At 42.9% G+C, this 19,071-nt stretch overlaps 1 protein-coding gene across 3 annotated transcripts in view; it reads left to right on the top strand.

Annotated features, from left to right (window-relative positions):
• snx7 (sorting nexin 7) overlaps positions 1 to 19,071 on the top strand; it is a 38,913-nt gene that overhangs the window by 3,545 nt on the left and 16,297 nt on the right. The window contains exons 2-9 of one of the 3 annotated variants that reach the window (XM_038972762.1): positions 7,573 to 7,761; positions 7,907 to 8,017; positions 8,127 to 8,291; positions 9,552 to 9,750; positions 10,288 to 10,487; positions 10,798 to 10,884; positions 12,229 to 12,330; positions 15,503 to 15,655. In XM_038972762.1, the coding sequence (XP_038828690.1) occupies positions 7,573 to 7,761; positions 7,907 to 8,017; positions 8,127 to 8,291; positions 9,552 to 9,750; positions 10,288 to 10,487; positions 10,798 to 10,884; positions 12,229 to 12,330; positions 15,503 to 15,655 (1,206 nt within the window). The remainder of the gene's footprint in view (positions 1 to 7,572; positions 7,762 to 7,906; positions 8,018 to 8,126; positions 8,292 to 9,551; positions 9,751 to 10,287; positions 10,488 to 10,797; positions 10,885 to 12,228; positions 12,331 to 15,502; positions 15,656 to 19,071) is intronic. The other 2 variants (XM_038972763.1, XM_038972764.1) reach the window with 2 other exon arrangements.

Below are 19,071 nucleotides of genomic sequence, written 5' to 3'. Positions count from 1 at the left end.
TATTAACTAAATATGCAGGTTTAAAAATATATACTTGTGTATTGATTTTAAGAAAGGCATTGATGTTTATGGTTAGGTACACAGTGCTTTTTTCACTAATGTTTGTTAAATCACCCGTTTGGCGAAGTAGGCTGTGATTCAATGACAAATTAACAGGCACCGCATTGATTATATGCAACGCAGGACAAGCTAGATAAACTAGTAATATCATCAACCATGTGTAGTTAACTAGTGATTATGTGAACATTGATTGTTTTTTTATAAGATAAGTTTAATGCTAGCTAGCACCTTACCTTGGCTCCTTGCTGCACTCGCATAACAGGTAGTCAGCCTGCCATGCAGTCTCCTCGTGGAGCGCAATGTAATCGGCCATAATCGGTGTCCAAAAATGCTGATTACCGATTGTTATGAAAACTTGAAATCGGCCCTAATTGGCCATTCCAATTAATTGGTCGACCTCTAGCCTAGACTCCCTCCGGATCACCCCCCCAGTTATCCTCACTTTTGTGCCCCCTCAGATTGTTGGGCTGCATGATGCCCCTGTTGTCTAATGTAGCAATATTTTTGATACTCTTGTCACATTTTGTTGCCAAATCTGACTGTTGCATGATCATTGCTGGATGAAAGTTGTGGCTGCCAAGATCACACAACTAAGTTAACAGGGTTTTTGAAGTTCATCTGTCAGACTAGCAGAAGAATCAGACACATTTTGCAATGAACTTTCTGCCTTGCAGCAAGAAAGCCACTCATGGTGCCAACTAAGAAATTCCATGAGGCGACAGGGAATCAAATCAAGTGCATATTTGATCTAAATCGAATTAATGTTTATTTGTAGCTTATTCTTTTTGGAACATCACAGAGAAAGCAGTTAAGAATTACATCGTTGTTGTTTCAGCTTGTGCTGTCCCCATTGTTCTGCAGTGCGCATCGCAGCCAGGGGAGTAGCCTAGGCAGCAGGCTATGCATTCTGCTGACCACAGTAGCCTCTCAGTTCAGTGTTATTACAGGAAGTGTCATGAAAGGACAATGATAAAAGCGTGTCGTGCTGCTGCCTGTGAACAATGGCACATCAGTTCAAGTCCGCTGAAACGTTTGCATGTTGTACATGGCCTGTCCATGATTTGAATATGACAGCGACATTACCACTGGTTGTTGACCTCGGATTGTGGAAAGACAAAGCATTTGCAAATGATGCCATATTTCTTGACAAAGTTCAAGGACCATTAAATAAAACTGACAGTTGAAAGTTCCTTATCAGACATCACAAACAAACTCGGTAGGATAGTCTACAGGTAGGTAGGACTGTTAGCCATTTTATAGGATCTGAGGACATCAGATGATAAATGCATTAAACTTACCTGACCCATCAATGTGATGAATGCACAAATTGTCACAAATTATATGCTTACTTGTCCCGGACCTGATGTTTTGACCCCTCTCTCTCTTCCGCTTTCTGACCTGCTGTCTCGACCTGTGAATTGTCGGCTATGAAAAGCCAACTGACATTTACTCCTGAGGTGCTGACCTGTTGCACTCTGTATAAACACCATGAATATTATTTGACCCTGCTGGTCATCTATGAACGTTTGAACATCTTGAGGAACGATCTGGCCTAAATGGCCATGTACTCTAATCTCCACCCGCCACTGCCAGAAGAGGACTGGCCACCCCTCAGCCTAGCTCCTGTCTGGGTTTCTCTCTAGGTTCCTGCCTTTCTAGGGAGTTTTTCCCAGCCACTGTGCTTCTACATCTGCATTGCTTACTCTTAGGGGTTTTAGGGTTTCTGTATAAGCACTTTGTGACAACTATTGATGTGAAAAGGGCTTTATAAAATACATTGAGAATGGTTGACCAAGCAGGCAATGAGAGAACTGAGTAGGGTGATAAGGGTTTTATTTTCTACTGAGTAAGAGAAATAAACAAAACAGTGCATAAAGAGGGTACTTAAAGGTCTATAAATGAATTAAAGTAAAACTGTTCGAACACCTCAAATCAAAGTTTGTCACGTGCGCCGAATACAACAGGTGTAGAACTTAGTGAAATGCTTACTTACAGGCTCTAACCAATAGTGCAAAAAAGGTATTAGGTGAACAATAAGTAAAGAAGTAAAAAGACAGTGAAAAACAGTAGCAAGGCTATATACAGTAGCGAGGCTATAAAAGTAGCGAGGCTACTTACAGACATCGGTTAGTCAGGCTGATTGAGGTAGTATGTACATGTAGATATGTTTAAAGTGACTATGCATATAAGATGAACAGAGGGTAGCAGTAGCGTAAAGAGGGGGTGGTGGGTGGCGGGACACAATGCAGATAGCCCGGTTAGCCAATGTGTGGGAGCACTGGTTGGTCGGGCCAATTGAGGTAGTCTGTACATAATGAATGTGTAGTTAAAGTGACTATGTATATATGATAAACAGAGTAGCAGCTGCATAAGAGGGGTTGGGGGGGGCACACAATGCAAATGGTACGGGTAGGCATTTGATTACCTGTTCAGGAGTCTTATGGCTTGGGGGTAAAAACTGTTGAGAAGGCTTTGTCCTAGACTTGGCACTCCGGTACTGCTTGCTGTGTGGTAGTAGAGAGAACAGTCTGACTGGGGTGGCTGGGGTCTTTGACAATTTTTATGGCCTTCCTCTGACACCGCCTGGTGTAGGTTTAAAACAAACTAGAATGGTCCAAAGAGGGCACGACAAAGCCTATTCCCTCTAAGGAAACTAAAGATGGCAGGCAGCAGGTCCTGGATGGCAGGCAGCTTAGCCCCAGTGATGTACTGGGCTGTGCGCACTACCCTCTGTAGTGCCTTGCGGTCGGAGGCCGAGCAATTGCCGTACCACGCAGTGATGCAACCAGTCAGGATGCTCTCGATGTTGCAGCTGCAACAACCTTTTGAGGATCTCAGGACCCATGCCAAATCTTTAGTTTCCTGAGAGGGAATAGGCTTTGTCGTGCCCTCTTTGGACCATTCTAGTTTGTTGGTGATGTGGACACCAAGGAACTTGAAGCTCTCAACCTGCTCCACTACAGCCCTGTCGATGAGAATGGGGGCGTGCTCGGTCCTCCTTTTCCTGTAGTCCACAATCATCTCCTTAGTCTTGGTTATGTTGAGGGATAGGTTGTTATTCTGGCACCACCCGGCCAGCTCTCTGACCTCCTCCCTATAGGCTGTCTCGTCGTCGTCGGCCTACCACTGTTGTGTCGTCTGCAAACTTAATGATGGTGTTGGAGTCGTCCCTGGCCATGCAGTTATGGGTGAACAGGGAGTACAGGAGGGGACTGAGCACGCACCCCTGGGGGGCTCCAGTGTTGAGGATCAACGCAGCAGATGTGTTGCTACCTACCCTCACCACCTGGGGGCAGCCCGTCAGGAAGTCCAGGATCCAGTTGCAGAGGGAGGTGTTTAGTCCCAGGATCCTTAGCTTAGTGATGAGCTTTGAGGGTACTATGGTGTTGAACGCTGAGCTGTAGTCAATGAATAGCATTCTCACATAATTGTTCCTTTTGTCCAGGTGGGAAAGGGCAGTGTGGAGTGCAATAGAGATTGCATCATCTGTGGATCTGTTTGGGTGGTATACAAATTGGAGTGGGTCTAGTGTTTCTGGGATAATGGTGTTGATGTGAGCCATGACGAGCCTTTAAAAGCACTTCATGGCTACGGACGTGAGTGCTACGGGTCTGTAGTCATTTAGGCAGGTTGCCTTGTTGGTATTACAGTTGGCAATACAGACTCAATCAGGGACATGTTGAAAATGTCAGTGAAGACACCTGCCAGTTGGTCAGCACATGCCCGGCGCACACGTCCTGGTAATCCGTCTGGCCCCGCAGCCTTGTGTATGTTGACCTGTTTAACTTCTTATGGCTGCAATCCCATTAACGGGATCGATATGACAACAGCCAGTGAAAGTGCAGGGCGCCAAATTCAAACAACAGAAATCTCATAATTAAAATTCCTCAAACATACATGTATCTTATACCATTTTAAAGGTAATCTTGTTGTTAATCCCGCCAAAGTGTCTGATTTCAAATAAGCTTTTCAGCGAAAGCACCACAAACGATTGTTAGGTCACCACCAACTCACAGAAAAATTCAGCCATTTTTCCAGCCAAAGAGAGGAGTCACAAAAAGCACAAAGAGATAAAATTAATCACTAACCTTTGATGATCTTCATCAGATGACACTCATAGGACTTCTTGTTACACAATACATGTCTTGTTCGATTAAGTTCATATTTATATCTAAAAACCTACGTTTACATTGGCGCCATGTTCAGAAATGCCTCCAAAATATCAGGAGAAATTGCAGAGAGCCACGTCAAATAACAGAAATACTCATCATAAACTTTGATGAAAGATGCATGTTTTACATAGAATTAAAGATACACTTGTTCTTAATGCAACCGCTGTGTCAGATTTCAAAAAGCTTTAGGGCAAAAGAACAATATTCAATAATCTGAGAACAGCGTTCAGCCACAAAAGGAAGCCATACAGTTACCCACCAAATTGTGCAGTCAACAAAACTCATAAAAAGCATTATAAATCTTCACTTACCTTTGCTGATCTTCGTCGGAATGCACTCCCAGGACTCCCACAAGAAATGTTTGTTTTGTTGGGTAATGTCCATCATTTATGTCCAAATAGCTATTTTTGTAGCGTGTTTGGTAAACAAATCCAACGTCAGGAAAGTGCGTTCACTAAAACCTGACAAAATGTTCAAAAGTTCCGTAACAGTCCGTAGAAACATGTCAAACGATGTATTGAATCAATCTTTAGAATGTTTTTAACATAAATCTTGAATAACGTTCCAACCGGAGAATTACATTGACTTCAGATGAGCGAAGGAACAGAGCTCCCTCTCATGTGAACGCGCATGGTCAAAGAATGGTCAGGTCATGGCAGACCTGACTAATTCCCCTCTCATTCGGCCCCCCTTCACAGTAGAGGCATCAGACAAGGTTCTACAGACTGTTGACATCTAGTGGAAGCCGTAGGAAGTGCAAACAGATCCATATCCTACTGTGTTTTCAATAGGCGATGAGTTGAAAATCGACCAACCTCAGATTTCTCACTTCCTGGTTGGATTTTTTCTCAGCCATATGAGTTCTGTTATACTCACAGACATAATTCAAACAGTTTTAGAAACTTCAGTGTTTTCTATCCAATACTAATAACAATATGCATATATTAGCAACTATGACTGAGGAGCAGGCCGTTTACTCTGGGCACCTTTCATCCAAGCTACTCAATACTGCCCCTGCAGCCATAAGAAGTTAAGTGTTACTCACGTCGGCTATTGAGAGCGTGATCACACAGTCATCCGAAAAGCTGATGCTCTCATGCATGCCTCAGTGTTGCTTTTCTCGAAGCGAGCATAGAAGTGATTTAGCTCGTCTAGTAGGCTCGTGTCACTGGGCAGCTCACGGCTGTGCTTCCCTTTATAGTCTAATAGTTTGCAAGCCCTGCCACATAAGATGAGCGTCGGAGCCGGTGTAGTATGATTCAATCTTAGCCCTGTATTGATGCTTTGCCTGTTTGATGGTTCATCACAGGGCATTTCTTGTAAGCTTCTGGGTTAGAGTCCCGCACCTTGAATGCGGCAGCTCTACCCTTTATCTCAGTGTGAATGTTGCCTGTAATCCATGGTTTCTGGTTGGAGTATGTACGTACAGTGACTGTGGGGACGACGTCCTCGATGCACTTATTGATAAAGCCAGTGACTGATGTGGTGTCCTCCTCAATTCCATTGGAAGAATCCCGGAACATGTTCCAGTCTGTGATAGCAAAACAGTCCTGTAATTTAGCATCTGCTTCATTTGACCACTTTTTTATAGACCGAGTCACTGGTGGTTCCTGCTTTAATTTTTGCTTGTAAGCAGGAATCAGGAGGATAGAGTTGTGGTCGGATTTACCAAATGGAGGGCGAGGGAGAGCTTGTACGCATCTCTGTGTGTGGAGTACAGGTGATCTAGAATTTTTTTGCACATTTAACATGTTGATTGAAATTTGGAAGAACTGATTTAAGTTTCCCTGCATTAAAGTCTCTGGCCACTAGGAGCGCCGCCTCTTGGTGAGTTGTTTCCTGTTTGCTTATTTCCTTATACAGCTGACTGAGTGTGGTCTTAGTGCCAGCATCTGTCTGTGGTGGTAAATAAACAGCCACGAAAAGTATAGCTGAAAACTCTTTAGGCAAGTAGTGTGGTCTGCAATTTATCACAATATACTCTACTACAGGCGAGCAAAATCTAGAGACTTCCTTAGATTTCGTGCACCAGCTGTTGTATACAAATATGCACAGACCACCCCCCCTCGTCTTACCAGAGTGTGCTGTTCTTTCTTGCCGGTGCAGCGTATATCACGCTAGCTGAATATCCATGTCGTCATTCAGCCACAATTCCATGAAACATAGGATATTACAGTTTTTGATGTCCCCGTTGGTAGGATATTTGTGATCGTACCTCGTCTAATTTTTTGTCCAATGATTGCACGTTGGCGAGTAATATTGACGGTAACGGCAGCTTTCCCACTCGCCTTCTGCGGATCCTCACGAGGCATCCCGCTCTGTGCCCTCTGTACCTGCGTTTCTTCCTCTTGCAAATAATGGGGATGTTGGCCCTGTCGGGTGTTTGGAGAATGTCCTGTGCGTCTTGCTTGTTGAAGAAAGAAATCTTTGTCTAATCCGAGGTGAGTGATCGCTGTCCTGATATCCAGAAGCTCTTTTTTGCCGTAAGTTACGGTTGCAGAAACATTATGTACAAAATAAGTTACAAATAACACGGAAAGAAAAACACATAGTAGCACAATTGGTTGGGCGCCCGTAAAACTGCTGCCATTTCTTCCCCCGCCATTTTATCTCAAACATAGATAAATGTGTGAGGTCTGCGTGGCAGAACAGGCTCAACACACAGGGTTAACTCGAGCCATAATGTTAGAGCACAGAATATACAGGGAGGGCGAGTTCCAAATATCTGAGGCAGGTAGGCTACAAAGATGCAAATAAACGATCAAGGATCTGTTCTTAAATGTTTGAGCATAAACCAGATTTTAAGCATATTTATTATTATGATATGTTTTAAATATATGCATTTTGAATAGAAAATTCTAGCATAATGTTTTAAACTGGGGAACTCCATTTCCCCTATGCTGGACGGAGGTGGTATCACCTAACACGCCCCTCCATTTCAGGATAATTGGACTTGCCAATTAGCGGCATGCTCTCTAACAAGTGCACCTGGCCTCTGTGCTGCAGACAAGGCACCAGAAAAGAACTGCAAAAACTCAAATGGTAAAACTTAGAAGTAATTGTTAGAATTAATATATGCAGCAATTCAATAAAGGTGTGTCTTTGATATTGAAATGGAAACCACATGTTGGGTCATTATTTGATTGGACACTAAATGTTTGGTGCAAGTTAATGTTAAAGTGCAAGGGAAAGGGCTTTTTAGCTGTGAAGGTACATGTGGTCGTCACATCACAAGATGGTGTTGTGTAACAGTCTCTTACACGATGTACTGCGTTTTGGTTCTGGGTTTCTCCTCCAGATTATCTAAATCAGTTCTGCCCTTCATGATTTGCTTTTCTAGGATTCGACTCTTGCAGACGGGAATATGTTCAACGCCTCAATGCAGACATCCCCAGGCTCCATGGTCAACCAGTGTAAGTTTGAGGAGGACGAGGAGGGTGACTCTAAAGACATCTTCATTACTGTGGACAACCCAGAGAGTCATGTGACTGCCATTGAGACCTTCATCACCTACAGAGTTCTGACCAAGGTGAGGGGGGTGTGTAATGTACTGTATGTCTTCTAGAAATGGAATTGCATCGATTGTACAGTATTTACTAGACTGTATTTGCCAATAGAATTGAGTTAATCTGGTCTTCACTGTGTTTCTCTCTCTCTCTCTCTGCCTGCCTCAGACCACACGGAGTGAGTTTGACAACTCTGAGTACGAAGTCCGCAGGCGCTACCAAGACTTCCTCTGGCTCAAAGGGAAACTGGAGGAGGCCCACTCAACTCTCATTGTTCATGTATGTAGTGTCTGACCTGTGAAGGAACTGAGAATTTGGTTAAACTCCATACTATCTATCCACTGTACATATTTCTGAGCTCCGTTTTAATCTTCCTTCCTGTCCTCAGCCTCTGCCAGAGAAGTTTGTGGTGAAGGGGATGGTGGAGAGGTTCAATGGTGATTTCATCGCGACACGGAGGAAAGCTCTCCACAAGTTCCTTAATCGTATTGCTGATCACCCCATTCTGTCCTGCAGTGAAGACTTCAAAGTCTTCCTTAGTGCTCAGGCCTGGGTAAGCAAGCATATACCAACCGCATAGTTAAACGTGCACCAAACACATAATCCATAAAAGCTTTCAGAGCACACAAAAGACAGATGTTACGCAGTCAGACTACACACACACCTGCTACGTCAAGCTAGTCTAACTTGCACATGGTATAGTCACGATGCCCTACCACTAAACCTGATTAGCCTACTAGTTTAATGCCTAGACTTTAACTCTGAATGAATGCCTCCCTTGTCCCAGTGTCTTTAGCATGTTATCAGTTTACGGTTTAGTGTATACATTTTGTTGTACCATTTAAAAAAACTAAAAAAACAAGCACCCAACTTGAAAAAGACATACACGCACATGAGTAAAATCATGGAGGATAACACACAATAAAGTCTGGGACTTACTCCCATTGTGGTCTTCTTGTAACAAGATGGCTAGGCAAGATCCAACACGGTTGAACACAGTGACAGCGAGATAATAAAACAAAAATATCGATCTCATTGCAGTTACATCATAGAACAGGGATACCACCACTGGATTGTATTCATATGGGCACAGAAGACATCAAACCGTTTTTTAAACTTTATTTTCAAAGCTGCCCAGAGAGGATGTTGTTTTTATGGGCAGAGGCAACTCATTCCACTCTAAGGCTCCAGTATACAAGAAAGTAGCTTTCCAAGCACACCTGATCTGGTGCTGTGATTGTGTGTATCCCTAACACGGGGAAAGTAATCAGTTAGATGTCTGGGTGCTGTTCTTAAGATGATCAAGTTTAGCCAACGCATATTATACTCTTATGTCAGGACATAACATTAGGCCTTGGCCTCAATGAGAACAGGGATACCACCACTGGATTGTAGTTTAGGTTGAAGGGGGTTTTTCCTCATCTGATCAGGCATTTGGTGTGCTGTTTGAGTTTGTGGAACATAACATTTAATCCAAGGTCAATGTGACATGGAAGCCATTTCTGTAGCTTGATGACAGTGGAATGTTCTAGTCTAGAGCACATGTTATTGTTACAATGAAAGGATAGGATACAGTATCTGTCTCTGACATACATCATTTGTCTATCAATGTTATATCTATCAATATTATGTAAATCTCACTCCTTCCAATGTAAAGCATAAGTAAGATCAAGGAATATAATTAGCTGAAATCTGCCATACTACAGGATGGGACTTTGTCACGGATCATTGTTTGTTCTAAAGCCTTTATTTGACACTTGTTTGTGTTGGTGTGTGCATGCTTGCGCGTCTCTCCTTCCGTCTGTCCCTGTAGGAGCTGACAACCTATAAGAAGCAAGGACCGGGGTTCCTGAGCAGGATGGGGGAAACGGTGCGAGCGGTGGCTAACTCTGTCAGAGGGGTGAAGAACCGGCCAGAGGAGTTCACCGCCATCCAGGAGTACGTAGAGGATTTCAGCAACAAGATCAGCTGCCTGGACAAAGTCACCCAGAGGATCGTCAAAGAACAGAAAGGTAAGACCACAGATAAACATACCAACTAACTAGTTTATACTATTATGGGTACGCACACTGAATTACATGTGAATGTAGTGTTTTCAATCAGACTTGTAAATCGCTCCATTTCAAACATAGAGAATGATAGAGTACTCTTGATCTTTGTATCTGTCCCTTTATGGTGTCTGACCGCACGTGCAGTGACATTGAGGCAATCTCTATTTTGAAGTTGTACATTTTCTTCTACATCTGTGAGTTGGTAAAAAACGGAAATGGTGCATACTGCCACCTGGAGTGTGTATGAACAGGTATAAAGCCAAGCTTGGCTATTTACAGCCACCTCCGGTTATGGAATATTTGCTCATTGTCATCCTTCATTAACCCATAGGAAGTTCCAATCAGTTGACTACTTCAAAATGGTGAAAGTCATCAATGCCACTGCCCATGCTAAAACAGAGTCCTCTATCTCTATGGTCTCAAAGGACCTGGAGGAGCTGAAGGGTAGGGCATTGTGGGTAGGGTAGTTGACAGTACATATCCCTGTTCATGTCTCAGAGTACCTGGAGGAGCTAAAGGAGTACGGACCCACCTACACCCTGTGGTCGGGCTCGGAGGAGGAGTTAGCAGAGCAGTTAAAAGGTGTAGCCGGCTGCATAGAGAGGTGCTGTAAAGAGACAGAGGAACAGGTCGGCCATCTCTCAGACACCCTGGTGCCTGTTTTACACGAGTATGTCCTGTGTGCTGAGACACTCAAGGTAAGTCAGCTCCTCTGGCGTAAGAGACTAATTAATGGAAGTTGTTTAACCAGCTGTTAAGTGGCGTTTAGATGTCATTAAGAGGCCAAATGACAGCCCAGAACTGTGCAGTACTTGCTAAACCTGTAATGTTGATGAAACATGAAAGGCTTTGACTTAACTTGCCCCCATCACCCACACATATTTACGTAGTCTACGTACACAAACATACCTACTGTGTACATAATATCAAGCCTAATGCATCTTTTTGTTGGATTTTCAGGAATAAGCCATGATCACCCCTAGATCATTTTATTTTCCTGTTTTCTAGGCTGTATTGAGACGGAGGGATAACATTCAGGCTGAATTTGAGGCCAAGAATGAAACTCTGGCCACCAAGAAAGTTGACCGAGATGCAGTAAGTGCAATATTGACTTTTTATAAATGTAAGTAATTTAGCAGACGCTCTTATCCAGAGCAACTTTGTTAGTTATCTTAAGATGTATACACTAAGTGGGACAACCACATCTCAGTCATAGTAAGTCTGTTTTTCCTCACAGTAGCTATTAGCAAAATCAGTGCTGGGGGGGATTCGAGTGTTAGTTTAGGAAAGGTACGTTTTTATTCTATGATATCTTATATGTACCTTCTATAAGCCATCAGGCGGCCTACCTGATGCTTCAGTGCAATTTCCCAGAGATTAGGAGCAATAAAGCTGTGCTGCGTGAACTGCCTCCTCGTCACCTCTCATTTTAAATCAAGCTGTCTTAAGCCAGAGGAGGAGCTTTGGCGATATTGGAAAAGGCCTCCTCTGAGGATTATCTAAATATCTCCGGATAGTTCAGGATGTCCCTCTTGAGCTCCTGGCACACTTCAGGAAACTGGGTGGTAAATATTGTCTAATAAAGCCTTGATAATCGTTGCGTAATGAAAACTCCCACATCTATCGACGTCTTACATCGAAATGCCACTGACTGGTGGTAAGATCTGAGATGGATGGAGAATAAAGAACAGAAAGGGGTAGAGTGGACAGAACTGTTAAGGATTATTGCTGTTCCAGTCCTGTGGGTGTCCCTGGTTCCCTCCTAGCTTAGCAGTGACCTTTTTACCCTGAGATTTTAATTAGAGAGCTGGCTAAGAAATCACCTATGGATTTCCAACAAAGCACTGTAATAGTGTGTGTGAAACAATGGAATCTAGAGTTCTAGAACAATGAAGGACTGTGAGGATAAGGTTTACAGTACTTTGTGAATGAGTCAGAATGTCAAACTTACTGTGTGCTTTTGTTGCAGGTCCCAGTGTTTCACCTAATAAACACAATAACTGAGTTAGAGCTCTATCATGTAGTTTCACCTGAAAAGGCTATATGCAAAATAAGATTAGGCTACATTCATGTGACAGTCTGACGTAGTATGCCACCCATAGTATGTCATATAAACAACTAGGCATATACAACATATGTTGACAACTTGAACTTTTTCTGTCATTATGTATAAGATAGTCGAAATGAGACGGGGTCTATTAGTGCGGTCATCATCTTGTACTTTACTGTTCTTATGCCACTGCTTATTAGCAGATCTGGGATCAGCTTCCCCAATCCTAACCTTAACATTTTAGCTGAGAAAATGACAAAACTGATGCAAGATCAGCATCTAAGGGCAACTTCACCATGCGGACATGAGCATTCATTCCTGTTCCTGTTGTTGTGGCTTTTGCCCTCTGACCTCTGTGACATCCTGACCTTCCTGTGATGTGACTGGAGGAGTCTAGTGATCTAGGTTTTGTGTGGGGGAGCCTGCTGGGTAAAAACCCTGAAGAAGCCAGACATCAGAGGCAGGAGAGACTTGATGGGGAGATTGAAGAGGTACAGCGGACTGTAGGGCATGCCAACATGCAACTGTACTACACATTATGGGCTCACCAGCTTCTGCTTAACTTGGCTTTGTGTGGAGCTTTCCCTTTGCTGAATGGATATGGTTGAGATGTTAGCTATTTCAAAATGAGCAAAAATATGACACTAGAAAGTCAAATAAGCTAATTATTAACACAATTTAATTATTAACAGAACTTAAAATGCTACCAACTATCGACTTGTCCATTCAAGCAAGCAGTGGTTGAGCAAGTCTCCCCTTTTTCTAACAGCTTGTTTGTGCTGTACATAGTTCCCTGGACAGTAGTTCTAGGTTATCCTGACCCTAACCTCTAACACTTTGGCTGGGTTCGTTGGATGCTGGTTCTGGCCTAACTCATAGATAGTGCATTTAACACGGACTGGCTGTGGTTTGAAGCAGGATGCCATATTTTCATTTCCCAGCACAACAGGTCTGGAGAGAGGATGTATCGTGCTCTTCTCAAAGCCTTGCCAAGGTGCATGAAACGGGGAAACAGCTGGACATAAAATTGTAATCTATTTGAACCAATAGATGGCAGTGATGCTTCAGTCAAGAAACAAAACACAGAAAATATATGAAACGTCTTCTGTCAATTGTTCACTTTCCACCCAACTTATAATGATTTGAGAAGGGTAATCTGTTGGGTTGTAATTATGGAAAAGGTTAACATAAGCGTGTGTGTGCGCGACCCTGTGTGTGTGTGCGCGCGGCCCTGTGTGTGCGCGTGCGCGCGGCCCTGTGTGCGCGCGGCCCTGTGTGTGCGCGTGCGCGCGGCCCTGTGTGTGCGCGTGCGCGCGGCCCTGTGTGTGTGTGCGCGCATGACCCTGTGTGTGACCCTCTGTGTGTGACCGTGTGTGTGTGTGACCCTGTGTGTGTCCCTGTTCCTAATGATGTGTCCACATTGCCACCTGGGAGATAAATGCTGGTCCAGACATAGACTGAGACCGGGGTTAAAGGCTTAGCTGCTATCTCCCCAACCTCCCTCGTTACACCTGACAAGCTCTCCTAATCAACACACACACCCCGTAAAGTCTCGCATCGATCCCCTCTTAACAGGACCAGAGCAGGAGTGCCAACGCCGCACAACCCTTATCAGCTCCACCTGTCAATATCCACCTAGTCTCAAATGGAGCCATGCATATCTGAGCACTGCTAATTTGACAGCGAGGTCTCCCTCAGGACCCTGTGTCTTCTCCCTGTGTATCTGATTAATTATTCAATAATTTCCTCTGTGTGTGTTTTCTGATACAGTCGTGTGTTTCAGGGCTACGGACTGAGACTGTTGTACTCTAGAGGAAGTGCTTGTTTAGAGGAGAGACTGAGGCATTGGGCTGGTTAGGTAGGACCATGAGAGAACTGATGAATCAATAACACTGCAGTAAACAGAACCATTGAGAGAGATGGCTCTCCAGAGGGGTGTGTGTGTCACAAAGTAGCAGGAGCAGCAAAGTTGGCCAGCTAACTTTGATAAACATTTACTTGATCACAAAGCATTATTAGCTAACGTGGATAAACATTGATGTATAGTCTACCTTTTGATATGTTTTAAATGTCAACTGTCCAAACTGGATTAGTACGTTAGCCAGCTAACTTTGATAAACATTCACAAGTTTTGATCATTAGGCTAGATCACACGTGTGCGTACACAACCATCGGATATGCCAAATAATAAACCACTAGCTTAAAGGTTTTCGTTTTTATGTCAATGAAATGACAAGACGAATGTATTATCATTGGAAAGCCTGATTTGGGAGCTATCCAAGGAGGAAATAATCTCAATCAGCCTATGAATCCGAGTATAACGCTATGTTACATTTACTACTACTGCCTCTGCGTGGTGAGACTATTCTCTGCTTCCATCAGACCAGAAGCTATTCATCAGCAGTTTTCAGGGGCACGGTGGCTGTGTCCGAATACCCATACTAGCGTACTACATACTTAAACTGCATACTACACTGAAAAATATAAACGCTACATGGAACAATTTCAAAGATTTTACTGAGTTACAGTTCATGTAAGGAAATCAGTTAATTGAAATAAATTCATTAGGTCCTAATCTATGGATTTTACATGACTGGGAATACAGATATGCATCCCTTGGTCACAGATACCTTAAAGAAAGGTAGGGGCGTGGATCAGAAAACCAGTCAGTATCTGGTGTGACCACCATTTGCCTCATGCAGCGCAACACAACTCCTTCGGCATAGAGTTGATCAGGTGGTGTTTTTTTTCTCCTGTGGAATGTTGTCCCACTCCTCTTCCGTGGCTGTGCGAAGTTGCTGGATATTGATCCAGAGCATCCCAAACGTGCACCTGTGTAATGATCATGCTGTTTATTCAGCTCCTTGATATGCCACACCTGTCAGATGGATGGATTATCTTGGCAAAGGAGAAATGCTCACTAACAGGGATGTAAACAAATTTGTGCACAACATTTGAGGAAAAATAACCTTTTTGTTATTTTAAACTATACTGTTCAAAAATATAAACACAATATTTAAAGTGATGGTTTCATGAGCTGAAATAAAAAAAATCATACATTTTCCATACGCACAAAAAGCTTATTTCTCTCATTTGCTGCACAAATTTGTAGTGAGCATTTCTCCTTTGCCAAGATAATCCATCCACCTGACAGGTGTGGCACATCAAGAAGTGGGATCGTCTCAATGGGTGTGTTGAGTACTTCTGTTGGTAATAAAGCCATTTTGTGGGGGAAAACTTATTCCGATTGGCTGGGCCTGGCTTCCCCGAGGGTGGGCCTTTGCCCTCCAAGGCCCACCTATGGCTGCACCCCTGCCCATTCATGTGAAATCCAAAGTTTAGGGCCTAATGAATTTATTTCAATTGACTGATGTCCTTATATGAACTGTTACTCAGTAAAAATCTTTGACATTATTGCGTTTTAATTTTGTTCAGTATATTTTGGATGCAAGTATGGGTATTCTGACATGGCCACTGTCTTTAAATATAACTGTCCCTGTCACGTGAGGTCTTTGGGTGAAGGTCTTCTTGCTTCAAGTGTTCTGTATGTCCAGGTTGTTGATGTGAAGATGTGGTTGATGTGAAGGGATATTGCACTGTAATATGTCATGTTGGTAGGAGGAGGAGGAGGAGGAGGATGATGATGATGATTGTGTGTGTTAGCTGAAGGAGGAGATTGATAAACTGGAGGACCGTGTGGAATGGGCCAACAACGCTCTGAAGGGGGACTGGGGCCGATGGCAGAGGAGCATGAGAGGAGACCTCAAATCAGCCTTCTTCTCCACCGCAGAGAAGAACGTAGACTACTACGAGAAGGTGAGATACAAGATACTCTGACTGGTTAGTGGGATGGATAGATGGAGGGAAAGTTGGATTGAGCCACTTGATATGGGAGAAAGAGTTGGATAGATGAGTCGAATAAGAAAGAGAAGCAGGGTTGGCGGTGTGACTGGTATAAGCAGAGTGGGAGTTGGGGGCGATGGAAGAGAATAAGAAAAAGGTAAATTAGAGAAATGGAAAAGCACTTGGAGAGAATGTGAGAGACTAAAACAATTGTGTGTCAGGGAGAGAACTCCCCTGACTGATTCATTTTGGGGAAATGAGAGACAAATCTACACAACTAAAGTTGTTAGTGGTAATTTACAATGTATCTTTTATAGATATTTTTGGGATGGATTTTAACTGTAAATCATTCAATGCAGTTTCAGCAGAAATATGGTTCTCTGTGCTGTGTATTTCTAGTCACTGTCTGGACAACTGCCAGTAGAGGGAAGTAGTACTTCATTTTTATTCACACTCACTAATTACTGTCAGTTTATAGAGGTTGTCAATGCAGATAATTCCAGAATAAATTGATGCTTCATCTTATGGATATCGTAAATAGTATGTGGACATCAGTTGCGGTCGGTGACGTTTAAAATGAGGGAGGACGATCATTTTATTTAATGAGCATGGCCTTATTTCTATTAGCATATTGGATGACTGATATTCATATTTCATTCACCCAGCTCTGTAACATTGATAGGTTTAGGCTACTACGTGATACTCAAATTTTCCTTATACCCATCATGAGGCTGCTACAACCTAGCCTATGAATGAAAGTTTACGATGTAGGTGCACAGGTCGAGAGAAATTTGAGTAATCAAGGTGACACATTCAATACCACCTTGCACAATCTTGCCTGCATCTGGCTGATCTAATGTGTAATCATTAGTCCTACAGTTGTAAACGAGGACAAATTCAGTTATGTTTATCCCCATTTGCTTCCGTTTAAAAAAACGTTTTTAAACAGAATCGGCGGAATGAATACACCCCTGATCACACACAAAAAAAACAGGTCACTTTCATAGCAGCCACATGCAAACAGCATGATCCCTTTGATCGTTGGATAATTCCTTCTCACATCTATGCGCTCTCCTCTCACCGGTTCCCTTCGGTTGTGGACTTCAGTGCACATTACAACCGCTGTCTGTGACGAGGCGAAAAAACCTTTCCAAACATATCATCACCGCTAACCACTACACACAGCCTACATCGTTGTCACCATATTAGCTAACGCGTTAGTAAACCCGCTACAATCATGCAGTACAGTTGACAAGCTGTTTAACAGTTACGCAATGGCGGGCCCCGGTGGCAATACATTTATAAAACCAGAAGCTTACCTTGGCATGGAAGAGCTCTAGTGTTGGATAGCCATTACCAGCTGGCTAACATAACATCCTTCTCTGTTTGAGCCAGGTGTTTGAGTAGGTTAAACTAGCTAGCTGCATTGGCTAGCTAAGTGAACAAAAAATATATAATAATAATAATGTAGCTAGCTCTCTTTCTCTTGCATCTCCTTAATTTTTCAGGAATGAATTTGTTCAACTATTGTCTTTCTCTTTGAGTCAACTACTCACCACATGTTATGCACTGCAGTGCTAACTAGCTGTAGCTTATGCTTTCAGTACTAGATTAATTTACTGATCCTTTGATTGGGTGGACAACATGTCAGTTCATGCTGCATGAGCTCTGATAGGTTGGAGGACATCCTCCGGAAGTTGTCATAATTACTGTGTAAGTCTATGGAAACGGGTGAGAACCACGAGCCCACTAGGTTTTGTATTGAAGTCGATGTACTCAGAGGAGGACGGAAATTAGCTGTCATCCAGCTACACCATGGTGCTACCCTACAGAGTGCTGTTGTCATTGCAACAGTGTGGTTTAATCAATTGTTTGTTGATGTGAATATATTTAGTGTAGTTTTATCTGAAAAGTATCACTTTTTTAATTTTTCACTATAAAATATGTTTTATGAAATTCACTGGGGAGGATGGTCCTCCTCTGAGGAGCCTCCACTGGTGGACATTGGTTAGTCGGCAACCCAAGATGTGAACTATCTAAAACAAAGCTAAATGTCAATGATGGTAAGGTTTAGGAATGTTTGTTTATTTGATCTAGCTAAAAGCTGAATTGCCGTATACAGACAATAATAAATATTTATTTAGAGGAAAATCAAGAGTGATGGATGAAGAGTTGATTGAAGCAGTTCGGGATGGAGTGGAGGGAGGGACGTCAATATTATCAGTGGAGGGAGCGTCACGGTAGCAGGCAGGGGATTCAGATGATCAGTCAGACACGGACAAGTCCAGGAGCCTCAGCTATGAATCTCGCAGTCACCGACGTAATGCCTTTCCATGTATAGCCACTTGGCTCAGTTGATATGTAGCTTATCCTCCAATACCTCCGATGGGTATTCAGTACGGAGTCCTCATCTCCTCAACCTCGAGCCGGTTTCATGGCAATGTCCCAAACAGTCCCATTCACAGCTAAAACAAACTGGTTTCGCCATCAAGATGATCGGATTGTAATCTAAATATGGTGTTAAACAGTGGATGAGGGGGGGAAAAGTACAATCCTAAAAAAAAACCTAAATGTTCAACATTTACACGAATGATCAACTTCTGGCTGCCGTTACGGCACCATTGTGATAAAAAAAAGAAGAGACGTGACAAGTAAAATGTGTAACTATCCTTTTGAACTATCGTTTTTTTTTTATTCCCATTTTAGATATGTATTTAATAAAGCAGACTGTACACAGGGTACATATACAACAGAATGGAAGCAAAAAAGAATGTTCTGTCATTTTGAAGGGTAATTTAAATATATCATTAGATTGTTACATGCATACAATAATGTAACCTATCTAGTTAGACCACAGTTGGAGCCTATTCAACCACCACTCCACTCCTCTGGGCCTGATGACCAGTGGGCAAACTCCACATAGCTCTGGCCTCTTTAAAGAAATCAAATGGAAACAAATACAGCTTAAACCTCTCATGGATAACCAATGCAACTCCATAAGATAAGGGCTTACAGTAGCTATTATAATTACTGTGTGAACACAGTTATTTTGACTACATTGACTAACTATCTATTTAATGGGTCTGATGCTGCCTGTGAGATCTCAACACACTTGTCATTAATGTTATTTTGTTCCCCTTCAATCCAATTTGCAGTTCTAAATGGTGTGTTGTCAACACACACACCCAGGTTCCCTTGTTTTAATGATACAAATCCAGACATTCTTCTTCATTCCATCATGGATGAATATCCGTCTTCTCTGCTGTTTATGATTACAAAGTTAGCACCCATTGCTATGCATTCCGCTTGACCAACCCCACCTGTGTTCTTCTTGGAGGAGACATAACAGCTGGTGCCAATCTTCCACCATCTGTCCAGACAGGGATTCT

The sequence above is a fragment of the Salvelinus namaycush genome, chromosome 33, assembly GCF_016432855.1.
Source record: "Salvelinus namaycush isolate Seneca chromosome 33, SaNama_1.0, whole genome shotgun sequence".
Lineage (NCBI taxonomy): Eukaryota > Metazoa > Chordata > Actinopteri > Salmoniformes > Salmonidae > Salvelinus > Salvelinus namaycush.
This window is presented reverse-complemented; position numbering and strand designations above follow the sequence as displayed.